The 12,925-nt window shown below is 47.7% G+C and overlaps 1 protein-coding gene across 1 annotated transcript in view; it reads right to left on the minus strand.

Moving 5' to 3' along the window:
* SCFD2 (sec1 family domain containing 2) overlaps nt 1-12,925 on the minus strand; it is a 435,166-nt gene that overhangs the window by 1,638 nt on the left and 420,603 nt on the right. Inside the window, exon 8 of the mRNA XM_012441117.3 lies at nt 10,480-10,599. Within this exon, the coding sequence (XP_012296540.2) occupies nt 10,480-10,599 (120 nt within the window). The remainder of the gene's footprint in view (nt 1-10,479; nt 10,600-12,925) is intronic.

Consider the following 12,925-nt stretch of genomic DNA (forward strand, 5'->3'; position numbering starts at 1 on the left):
CGAGGCAGAGTTCTCTCTGCAACACTGGGGGAGCCTGTTCCCTGGGTCTGGGCTGGGGGGATGATGTGCTTTGTAAGGGCCTGGGGAGGTTTTGCACAAGCAGTATTGTACGCATCCTAGATGAAGAGGCGACTATGGGAAAGGCTGCCCCGGAGGCTGAATGCCACAGCTCACAATCCCTCGGAAGGGGATTCCAAGGCCCACAGCGTGTCTACCTGGTGGCTCCTCTGGAGTGGTGCAAGTGGGCCCACACACTTCACTATCCTCCTTGCCTGCCTCCAAAATTGTCCCGGGTATAATCAAATTAGTGAATTAACCAATCCCATGTCAACAAGCTCGTTGGTGGAAAACAAAAAGTCTATACTCCAATGAAGAGAAAAGGTAGGAGGAGAGGAGAGAAGGAAGCATTTTATAGTTTTGTTCTTCTTGTTAAAGAAACAATTTTTTCAACAACTTTAAGAGAAAGTTTTCTGTTTAAAAAATTTAGTCTTTGGAAGCATCTATGTTACTTCTTCTTGAAAGAGGATTATCTTAAATATATATATATATATATATATATATATAGTTAATGTCAGCCAATTCATGTTTTTGGCAGAAACAAATTCACTGAAATCTGTGTTTCACGATTTTCCTTGAAAACCATGCAAGGAGACTTTGAGGACAGTGGGTGAAGATCGGCTGCTTTATCATCTGCACGCATGGTTTAGACACCATTCCAATGTGTGTCTCCTGAGAGGGTCTCCACTTATTTCAGGTCTTCCTCACCAAACACAGTAGGTGATTGAGCCTGGCGGCTCCCAGGCCAGTGTCATCAGCAGACCCTGAGTAGATCCCAGCTCCACAATGACCAGCCAGATGCCCTCCAGAAAGTCACAACTTACAGCCTCACTCACCTCATCTCTCTCAGAAAGAAAATAACAGTGCCAAGCTTGAAGCAGTATGGCAAGGATTCATGAGATCGTGTATGTGGAGCACAGGAAGTGCTCAGCAACTGTGAGCTGCTATTTTATTGTGGTTTTGCAATTCGGTCATAAATCTCCTTTTGAATCTTATGAAAGCTAAGAACTTTCTAGAAAAATATATACAGACATTCATACAAGATTTTGTGTTATAGTTTTAGGGATGGTTCATGAACTCCTAGGAATTCATAGACCACAATTAAGAAGGCCTTTTTCAAGCTGGGTGCAGTGACTCATGACTGTAATCCCAGCACCTTGGGAGGCCGATTTGGGCAAATCACCTGAGGTCAGGAGTTCAAGACCAGCCTGGTCAACATGGATGAAACACCGTCCCTACTGAAAATACAAAAATTAGCTGGGTGTGGTGATGCACACCTGTAGTCACAGCTATTTGGGAGGCTGAGGCAGAGGATCGCTTGAACCCAAGAGGTGGAGGTTATAGTGAGCCAAGATTGTGCCACTGCACTCCAGCCTGGGCAACAGAGTGAAACTCTGTCTCAAAAAAAAAAAAAAAAAAAAAAAAAGAAGCCTCTTTTCAGAAATATTTTTAAATACACACATAAAGACAAACATTGAGCCCTCCTTGGAAGCAGGTTCTTCAAGGTGGTAGAGGCCAGCAGTCATACATGCAAAAGGCCCTCTCTGCCTGCTGTGACTTGCCAATCTCTAGCACACTGCCAGCCTTTGGGGTCTCTAATTCTAAAACAAAGATGATGGATTCCTCTCTGGCTGTGGTGAGGGTGGGCCTGAGGGCTAGGTTATGTCTCCATCCCCATGGATGCTAAGTCTTGTTGGCAAGTTTGAGGAACTCAGAGTGAAAAGTCTAGAAGTGTTGACTTCCAGAGCAGCAATAACTGAGCCCAAAGAATCTGTCACTCTCGGGTCATGTGCTGGGCTTCCAGCCATGGCTGACAGAGACTGTGGATTTGGCTACCGCCACTGAGTTGGAACACCAAGGCCAGGCTCCTTACACCTGAACAAGCAGCTATTTAACAGTAATCACCCTACAGCTTCGTGAGGGCTAGGCCAGAGGCTGTCTGGGGCCTGCTCTATGGAGGGGTGAAAAGAAACAGATGGAAAAGAGGGGCTTTTCAAGCAGTAGGTTAGGGGGCCTTTGTGAAGGGGAGGCAGCAGGGCTGAGGCCAGGAGGCTTTGGGATAGTACAGCGGTTAAGAGCCCAGGTTTAGGAGGGTCCAGTCTGCATTGGACCCCGGCTGGGCCACTTACCAGATGAACGACTCTGGAGAAGTTGCTTAATTACACTGAGCCGCTGGGCACGGTGGCTCACGCCTGTAATCCCAGCACTTTGGGAGGCCAAGGTGGGTGGATCACGAGGTCAAGAGATCGAGACCATCCTGGTCAACATGGTGAAACCCCGTCTCTACTAAAAATACAAAAAATTAGCTGGGCATGGTGGCGCGTGCCTGTAATCCCAGCTACTCAGGAGGCTGAGGCAGGAGAATTGCCTGAACCCAGGAGGCGGAGGTTGCAGTGAGCCGAGATCGCGCCATTGCACTCCAGCCTGGGTAACAAGAGTGAAACTCCATCTCAAAAACAAAACAAAACAAAAAAATTACACTGAGCCTCAATTTCTTCATCTGTAAAGTGGGAATGATACCCACCTCACATGATTATGTGAAGAGCAAATGTGGACATCTTTGTAAAATATCTAACACAATGACAGGCTCCAGAGGGGCTGAGAATGGCAGCTGCCATGACTGCTTTTGTCATGGTCACTGTCCTCATTATGCGCATCCCCAGCTGCAGCCTCCCACCCAGCTCACAGCAGTCATGGGGCGGATGCAGGGGAGGTGGAGTTGCCAGAGCCAGTGACCCCAAGTGTGAATCTGACTGTATTACACCCAGGCTTAAAATCCCGGCAGCCTCCTCACTGCCCTCTGGTAAGCCCAGCCCTCCTGGAGATCATCACAGGACTTCAGAACTCGACTGCTGCCAGCACTCCACACCTGGCCCTTGCCTCTACACCCCAAATCAGTCCCTCATTCCAGCCTCCCTAACTCCTTGCAATTTCACATCTGGTACTTTGGGGACGATTCTTTGTCTGGAAGAGGAGCTCCCTACTCTGCCCAAGGAGCCCTTCTCCATTGTCCTTCAACAATCAGCTCAGCCGTCACCTGCTCCAGAAAGCCTTCCCAAACCACCCCTCCCCCCAGCCTGATCGTGTCCCCCTGGCTATTGGCATCTCACTGTATTCCCTGTCACCTAACTGAGTCTTTGTTTCTTAGCACAGTGCCTGATACACAGCAGGTCTTTGATTCAGTCAGTTAGTCCCTGATTGAGTGAATAAAAACCATATACCAGTGAAGGAGGCAGGGAGCATAGCCAGGGTCAGCGGGAGGTTCTCGCTCAGGGCGGCTCTAGTGGAAGATGCTCAGACAGCTCTGGGTAAATGTGTTTCCTCTCCATCACCTACTTGTCTCTAATTCCTATTTTGAAGAGCAAGCAGGATCATACTGCTGACATTTCACATAGAGCATGAAATATACTAGTTGGTGGACTTTAAGTATTTTCATATCTTAGGTGCCTTTTGATATTGACTACTTTTGAGCATTTTCAGAATTTTTAAAGTGCTACATTATTTGGCTGAGATCACCCTAAAATTCTAAAAAGTGGGCCCCAAATGGGAACAAAGATGCCCAAAATGAAAAAGAAAACAGTCAAAAGAGTTTAAAATTGGCTGATCAGATATGACATTTAATTTTTTATCAAGATCATGAAACATGGGCAAATTAAGCATTAGAGAGTTCCTTTTGGAGAACTGGTCTTAGGCAGCTAAGTGCACTGAAGAAAGTTCCCATGGAATACTCTTGATCCTTGTCCGTCATATGTCTACTTTTCTCTGCATCTTCTAAAATGCTTCTTTTTATTTTCTGTATTAGAAATCAGAGGTACACAGAACCTAAACCTGGTGCTCCCTGATTCCTCTCCCTCTCCCCTTTTCAGGGTTCCTGCCCTTTCTCCTTTTTCTCCTTCTCCTTTCCTTCCCTTTCTTTCCTCCTGTTCTTTTTTGGGGGTTGTTTTTGTTCTTTCTTCTCAACTCAGGCCTGAGTGTCATTCAGGGCTGAAGAGTCAGCTGACTTTACCCCTGACCCATCAACTCCTAGCCACCACACCTTCATCTGCTAATACTCAAGCAGGCCGATCAGCCTCCTTCTCAAACCAGAGGCGTCCAGGACACTCAAGAGCACCCTGCAGTGCTTAGAGCTCGGCCCATGCACCATACCTGCCCTGCACCATCAACCCACCGGAACACCTCCCACAAGAACAGCCAGTGGGGAGAGAATCTTTGATGATTATAGATAAATTTTACACTGAAATATGAGAAATGGGGTATTTAATGAAAACAAAAGATTGTTTTTGAAGAGCCTGAATTACACTCCAGCTGCAGGGCAGCTACGACTTCAGTGTCAGCAAGTGTTGCTAACCCAGGCAGTTCTAGCAGGGAATGTTTGAAGATGCAGCTCATTCATCAACAACAAGCCTCTGTGTCAAAGAGGATACTTGACATAAAAAAAATACATGCTGGCTGACTGTGAGATGGGGTGGAGAGCACCAGCCAGGGAACCAAGTCCCTCCAGCAGCCTTTGGCCACACTGGCTCTCTACTCCAGCTGGAAGGGGGATGTTGATCTTTGTTCTCAGCCTGCCCTGAACTCCACATGGGCAGCCCAGCCCTTGGGCGTGACCCAGCCCTCTGAGCTTTCTGCTGCTCCAGGCCATGGCTGTAATGTGTAGGTGCCAGCATCTTCCTGTTCTATTTTTGCTGAACACAGAGGAAGCAGGGAAGTCCAGGATTTACATTCCATATCCCCTGATTTCTAACACTCAGTATCAAAAGGTGCAAGGGGTACAGTTTTTTCTCCCCTTTTCTTTTAAATTTGGGAGATTCTTCCCCAAAGTGACCCACATATGCACAGGCACCAATATGCATATTCATCCATTTGATAGGCAGCTTTTGGAGCATATATTGTATTCACACTGTACAGGCACAAATGCACACATACACACTCACCTGTGTTAAACCCAGAAGATCTGTATTGTTAAGCCAGTGGAACAGTGGATCAGCCTCACTGAAAAACCTGGGAACCATCTGACCTGACTACCACTGCCCAGAGTCGCTGTGCTGTGCTTCTAAGGCTCTCAGAAGACCTGAAGTGTGAGATTCAGATCTTTTTGTCTCCCTGGGGCTTCCCGTCAATTTTGGAATAACCTGGGGGCAGGTTTTGGAGCCAGGATTAGGGATCCTTGAACCTCTTAAGTTGTGTGCAAAATTGTGTGTGAACATATTTCTGGGTCTACTGTTTTATTTAAAAAAATACTATGTCTTCACTAAATATTCAACTCTGGGTTGGGCGTGATGGCTCACACCTGTAATCCCAGCATTTTGGGAGGCCAAGGTGGGCAGATCACTTGTGGTCAGGGGTTTAAGACTAGTCTGGCCAACACAGTGAAACCCTCTCTCTACTAAAACTACAAAAAAAATTAGCCAGGAGTTGTGGTGGGCACCTGTAATCCCAGCTACTAGGGAGGCTGAGGAAAGAGAATCACTTGAATTTGGGAGGTGGAAGTTGCTGTGAGCTGAGATCACCACTGCACTCCAGCCTGGGCGACAGAGCAAGACTCTTAAAAAAAAACAAAAAACTTCAGCCCTGGAAATGCAGAAGTACAGGAAGGTGTGGGTGCAGCATGCACGTGCCGGCTATGAAAAGCGGTGGATGGCGGGGTCACCTTGCCCGCTGGCCTTCCTCTTTTCCTGAGCTGGCCATTCCCTGTATTTTCTCAGAGGTTCCCTCCCTGTTATTTTCTTCTTACAATCACAGGCTTCTGCTAGCCTCTCGGCCACCATCCAGCTGCAAAGTTCAGCCAGCCAGAGCTGTCTGGCTGTGGAGTCCCACAGCAGGCATCGAGCCAGTGAGGAGAGACGCTGGTGATGGGCACATGCGCATCAGAGCCGAGGAACCTGGAGTTCCCCACTTGGTGTTTGTGGCCGTTTGGGGTGGGGTGAGGTTGCCCTCTTGATCTCTTTTCTGTAGACAGGAAAGAGGACTTCTCCAACGCACCCATTTTCTCTCATCAGCACATCTCCAGCAGCCCCAGGCAGGAGAGTGGAGGAAACATGTCCCTTTTAGAGCAGAACAGTCTTCCAAGGCTAGCAGGTGGGCATGTGGTTTCTCGTTTCCTATATTTCCTGCTATTCTTGTCACTTTTTGTGAAAGAGAGTTCATTTCTGGAGGTGCTGTGAATGGATTCTATTCGTTTCCTTTGAACAGCTGATCCCTGAATGCTTTTCAAATCTCAGATCCAAAGCCTTTTCCATGGGAGTCTGAGAAATCTAAAGGAAGCTCTTCCTCCTGGTTTTTCTACACTAGCACCTGTCTGTGTCCGCTGTCCACTTGTCACGAGCGGGTGCTTCCATGTTTACTGTCAGTTAGTACCCAGTAGAATGGGAGTTCCATGAAAGGAGGAATGTGTCTAGCTTGGTCACTGTTCTGTCCCTAGCATGAAGGACAATGCCTGGCCCAGAGCAGATCATGTTTCTGCTTTTTAGATGCTCAATAAATGCCTGTTGAATCATTAGTTAGTCCAGCTTAATAGGGATGATTGCAACTTCCTGTACTTGGATCCAAAAAGCACCCACACAGCAGTAGAATAGGGAAGATTTGGAATAACAGCAATAGATACAAAAGACAGAGTGGTTTTAGTTGTCTAGAATCTCAGTATCAGTCAATAGGTCGGTGTGGTTTGTGTGGTCTTTTCCAGAAAAGCTGCTTTTCTCTTACGCTGCAGTGACACAGGCAGAGTCTCTAGTGTTCAGTATTGGACATTCAGTTAACATTCATGAATATCCACTAAGCGGCAGACTCTGCGGTGCTGAGCATACGATAGTTGAAAAATGCAGAGTCCTGAGGCTGGAGGGGCATAAGCAAGGAGAAGAGTGGTAGGAAAGGAAGCCCCAGAGGTAGGCAGGGGTGATCATGTGAGCTTTGTACGCCATGGTAGGGAGGAGAAGGAGGGGATCCTAATTTCCTCTGAGCTGATCAGTCTGCACCAAGGTTTGGCTTTTGATTCCAATCAAGTGCGAGACAGGGAGACAAACTGGGGTTGAGGAGAGCTGCCACATCGTCAGGGGACTCAGGTCCATGGCACAGGGTAAGAGTGGGGTGGCTACAGGGACTGATGATATTCAGTTCAGAAAAGAGAAGAATCGGGGAGGACATAGGAGCTATCTGCATGTGTCTGCAGAACTGTCATGTGGAAGAGGGAGGAATCTCATTGCCTTTTAAATTCTGTGTGGCTCAACAGCTAGAACCAGCACTGATGAGTGACAGTGCCATAGATGCAGATTTGGGCTTCACCTGGAGGAGATATTAGAACCAAGAATGAAGCCCTCCGTGATGGTTAATAGTGAGTGTCAGCTCGATCAGATTGAAGGATGCAAAGTATTGTTCCTGGGTGTGTCTGTGAGGGTGTTGCCAAAAGAGATGAACATTTGAGTCAGAGGACTGGGAAAGGCAGACCCACCCTCAATCACCTTGTGATTGTGTGAGTCAATACTCCTTCATAAACTCTCCTTTATATCTACATCTATCCTATTAGTTTTGTCCCTCTAGAGAACCCTGACTAATACACCCTCCAACCCTCAAATAGGCTGCAGTACGAGGGAACACATCTACATCCTGGGAGATGGTCAAGTAGAGACTAGATGGTAAAGCCAGAATGGAAGCACTAGCTATGTATATTATCACTGTTTACATCAACGATCAAATGAGGGTTGCTCCATTGCTTGCCCAACGGTCTTCGATGGTCTTTTGGGTATAGATTCCATAGAACCTATCCCCTTCGATTAGGTCACATATATTCTCCAACAGAAGTCTGAGTCTGAGCAGACGATGGAACTAGCATGCACGCCACTTTGTGTATTGCTAGGGTACATTTCCTAAGGCTTGATTTCCGCCGCACTCTAAAAGCAGGAAGCGGGTTCCGTCTCAGATCTGCGGAGTTTGCTGTAGGGCCAGGGCAGCTGTGTGTCTGTCAAGGTCTAAGGAAGGGAGACCCGCCACAGCAGATGTCACTCTACAAACATCCAGGTAATTCGCCTCCTTTCAAAAATGTGGAGATGAAGGACTTCATGATAAAGAATACCTCTTCTGTTTCCGCTGCTGCCTGAGGAATCTTCCTAGGGCCTGCCAACTCTTCAGGGGAGCTTTTTGCACAAAGGACAAGTAGCAGTCAAGGCTGATCCTTCAGCTCAAAATTCTTTGAGAAGCTCTCTCTGCAGATGACTGAGCACAGGGTCAGATTGCAGCAAAGCCACTGTAGACTCTGGGGCTCTGTTGTCAAACGCAGGTCACAGGGCTTTGAAAACGTCTGCATTTTATCCTTTTAGAGGAGGGATTAACATGTCTGTCAGGCTATTACAATGCATCACTGTTTTGAAGAGCTAAGAATTTGGTTCACCATGGTAGGGGCAGCAAGAAGTGTGCTTTCTGATTAAAAAAAAAAAAAGTCTTGCCCAAAAAGGTAATCATTCATTAAACAAAACCTTAACACTGCTAACAGGGAGGGTGTTAAATGAGGCAGAATTTACGAATTTATCAGAAATCTCACCAGCTATGACCATAACAGGTGATAGTAACAGCAGAAATGGTCATAACCAAACACTGGCCACTCCCCTGCTCAAGAATCTGCTGTCGCTCTCTAGGTATCCAGGTCCCATTCCTCAGGTGGGTGTCTGCAGAACATCAGAGACCAGACCTTCTTGACTTAACCTGATAGCTCAGCCACTCCAACAACACAGACTGCTCCTACCAAGCCAGTTCTCTGGGAGTCAATAAACCCCTCAAACTACAGGGTTACTGAGCCACTGCCATGTGCTCAAGCCTGGAAACCCCAACCTTTGTCCTCAAAGAATTTGCATTTGGTTGAGGAGACTAGGCCAGCAAATATGAAGTAGTCAGGGAAAAGTCCAGAGCTGCATTGCCCAGTATAGACAGTGGATGCGAGTAGAGATGTGGAAAAAGCCCGGAGCAGCAGCTTGGATGTCACAGATGGGAAGGACACAGCTCCTGGGGCTGGCTGTGTAGACATGGACGGTAGTGGGTAGAGGTGGGAGGTGGCACAAAGCTGTAACCCCAAAGCACTGGGAAGATAACACCCCCAAAGTCAAGTCTCAACCTGGGGGGATAAGAGTGGAAGGGAAGACATCCCAGGCTCCCTGACCTCTGGCAGGACAATGCTGAGCCATGTAATGCCAGCTCTTCAGGGGCCATGGGAGGACCGAGCCCAGAGTGTACCCAGCTTGGCAGTGTGTCCTTTTGTGGCTTTTCTTCTTCACTGTCTTTCTTTTCTGAGTTCTTCACTTCTGCTTCTTGAGATCATCTGCCAAGTAAACTACCTGCTCTCCCATCCCTGGCTCAGGGCCGGTTTGGGGGAACACGCTAAGGCAAGGGTTTTACATCTTAGTGATTTAACAGGCTGTGCATCCCAAGTCACAGGAGAACTTCCAGAGGCAGGGGTTCTTCTCTTCCAGAAGTCTCTCTCCTTGGGCTCCTGCTGTCTCATGCTGTGAGCCTCAAACCCTCCCGCACAGCAGTGTGGTGACTGCTCAATCACAGCTGGGAAGAACTGCAGCCATCATTGACTGAGTGTTCTGAGCCAGGCACGGTGCAAAGAAGCATCTTCTCAAGCCTCTTCTGATTTAAGATTCAGGGCCACCCCAGCCCATTTCCTAAATGAGGAAACTCAGGACTTTTCCCTCCCAGATCACCTGACTAGTCAAAGGCAGAGGCAGGATTGGAACTTGGGCCCATAAAACAGAAAGGTCTATGTTCTTCACCACTGGGCTGCAGAGCCAGCTTTCTTGTTTGGGGAATGGGATGAGGCCTGGCAGGAGGTATAGAGAGGAAAGCTACGACACTAGTCATTGTCTGGACAGTGCTCCTTCCCGCACTCCTCTGGCCCTGCCCTCTAACTGCCACAGTTGGGAACTGGTTCCTGGAGTCATCTCTCCATTATCTGGAGCCTGGAAAGCAGTGAAAACTCCAGAGCCATTCAACACCGATCAGGCACCAGAGAATATGGGCCTCTAAAGAATCAGGAATAGGGATAACAGTACCTTAGCCCCAGAACCACAGAGCTCTCCTCCCTCCCTTTAACCCTCATGACTACACCCTACCCCAGTTTATTTTGCAAACAACAGAGTTTCCATTTAGGGCTCATTTGCTTGGTATCAGAGAATTTAACCTGTCATGATGAACTTTATCAAAATGACCCAGTCCTCTACCACTGGGAGCAAATGCACTCCAGGGCATGCAGGGCTGGGTCTGGCTGTAGGAAGACACTGTGACACAGGCAGCGGCAGGAGGGAGGGAACAAAACCAGGAGGGTGATGGGCAACCAGGCTAGGAGAGGGGCACTGGGACCCATGGGTGGAGGGACCCTCACCCACCCTTCCCACCCCTGCCTCTGGGTTCTTGTTCATATCACGGAGGACTCAGTACCTGGGTTCCTGGCTTCAATGATGCCACAAGATCTTTGACCATTTTGGCTTCAGAGACTGTGACCCCACCTACCACAAAGAGGATCAGGAGTGGGTGGTCACTAGGATGAGGCCGGCTCACCTGCAAAACAAAACACTGGGATATCAGATGGATGGAAGCAGCTGGGTACCATCTTCACTGTCCCTCTGTAGAAATCCCAGGACTACTACTGGTAGGGGCAGAAGGCAGACAAATCCTAGGCAGACAGGGATGGGTCCCTGGTGAAACCCAAAGACAGTTTAAAGTCTAGCTACAAGTCGCAGGTAAATCCATGGACTGCATTAAGATCCTGTCTTCCCATTTGGCGTGCTCTCCTCTGATTGATCTCTACCCTTCACCTATTTTACATATACCTAGGCTTTCCTAATTGGTTTTTTATACTGTCATGTCCATCTTTGAGTGGTGCCTTTGTTTTAGCCTTTTTTTGCATACTGCAAACCAATCAGCATGCACTTCCCGTTCTGAGCCCACGAAAGTCCTGGACTCAGCCACACAGAGAGAGAAACCACTTAACTTTGGTTGGGGGACCACCCTTGCATCCCCTGTCTGCTGAGAGCTATTCCGTTGCTCAATAAAATTCTTCTTCATCCTCCTCACTTTTCAATTGTCAGTGTGACCTTATTCTTGTTTGCCGCGGGACAAGAACGCGGGAACCGCCAAATGTGGGTACAATCTATAACACAGGTGAGCTGGGGCATGCCTGCCCAGCCACAGGCTGAGCTAGTGTACAAGCGAGGCATGGCCTGGTGGGCCGAATAGGTGGGGCAGCTCCTGTGGCAGGCCCAGGGCCTTACAAGGCCTGGGAGTGGGGCATTGCTGGCTGGAGGTCCCTGGCTGGCAAAGTGGCTGAGAATAATCCTGTGTCACTACCTCCATCATATAGGTGTGATAAACAGCCGTTAGAGAGATGATGACTCTTAGCTATCAGATGTGCCAATGGTCTGTGAACTCACTGACCAGGAAAATGTATAACACAGAACCTTGTTATGTCTCTTTCAATAATGATTTCATAGAAAGAAAAGATAAAGGAGCAGGAGCTACTAAAAACAAGAGAAAGCTGAGGGACAACGTCTTCCTTCCTTGTTAATCTTCAGGTCTCAGCATAAACATGCCCCCTTCTTTGTTCCATGGCTCTGTTTATTTCCTTCAAAGCATCTACCACAGCCTGTGGTTACTATATTTGTTTGTTTATTTATTTGTTTACTTGTTGGCCATCTTCTCTACTAGAACATAATTGGTTACAGGCGTCTGTCACCATGCCTGGCTAATTTTTTTGTTTTTGTATTTTTAGTAGAGACGGGATTTCACTATGTTGGCCAGGCTGGTCTCCATGAGGCAAGAGCCTCATCCTCCTGGTTCATGCTACTTTCAGCTTACCTAGTACAATTTCTGGTACATAATAGGCGTTCAATAAATGTTTGTGGAATTAATTAATAGCTAAAGCTCTAGGTAGGTGGAGGCGGAGGGTGTACAAAGATGAAGGAGACCAGGGGCTACCCTCAAGGCGCTTACAGTCCCAGTACAGACTTACAGCCCGTAACTTCTTCAAGCTAGCCTGAGCTAAGGGTCTATGCTGCGTGGAACCTACAATAGATGCTGCGGAGAATTCCTCCTGATTCCTTCATCAGTGAGGCAAAGATATTCTTATATACTAAAATGAGAATAAATGAAATTAACTGCTCAGGAAATGCAAAAGGACCAATAACTAGACTCAGTGATGGGGACACTGATGGGACAAGAAGGGATTCCTGAAGACAGTATGCTTTGAGCTGAATCTGGAAGCCAGAGTTGGTTTGATGGGAGTGGGCAGGAGAAATAGTGTGAGTCAAGTTCCAGAGACAAGCACTCACTAACAGGGTGGAGTGGGACAGGGAGGCCCAGCCAGGATGGAGTGTACATGGAGTCATTGCAGGAAAAAGTCTGCCAGCTGCCTGCATGGCTACCAAAGCCAGAAGGTGGGGAACGGGCTTCACCTCCAGCAAGGAGACGGGGAATGAAGATAGTTAAGTATACTTGCCATCACAGTCACTCAGGCCCAAGGTATCTGTAGGTCACAGGCAGTCCCAAGGAGTGCCTGGGGGAGGAGTAGGACAAGAGGAAGCCCTTTCTCTTACCACCCCCCAACTCCTTTCTCAGCTGAGCTCTCTGGCTCCTTTGCCTGATTATACCCACGTCTCAACATCTTATTTTAAAAACCTTTGAAAGGATGATACATTAAGTGTTCCAAGTTATGTAAGTTATTCCTTGGCTTCTAAAGAGGAAATTCAGAATGCAAAGGCAGGCAGGAGGAAAGGAAGGACAGAGAGAAGAGAGAGGACTGGGGAACTAGCTAATGGCCTCAGAACAGGTGGCGGTGAACACTGGAAAAAGTTTCAAAACACTGTCATCTTTTTTTTTTTTTTTTTTT

The sequence above is a fragment of the Aotus nancymaae genome, unplaced genomic scaffold, assembly GCF_030222135.1.
Source record: "Aotus nancymaae isolate 86718 unplaced genomic scaffold, 86718_ANA_hifiasm-v0.15.2.pri h1tg000006l, whole genome shotgun sequence".
Taxonomy (NCBI): Eukaryota; Metazoa; Chordata; class Mammalia; order Primates; family Aotidae; genus Aotus; species Aotus nancymaae.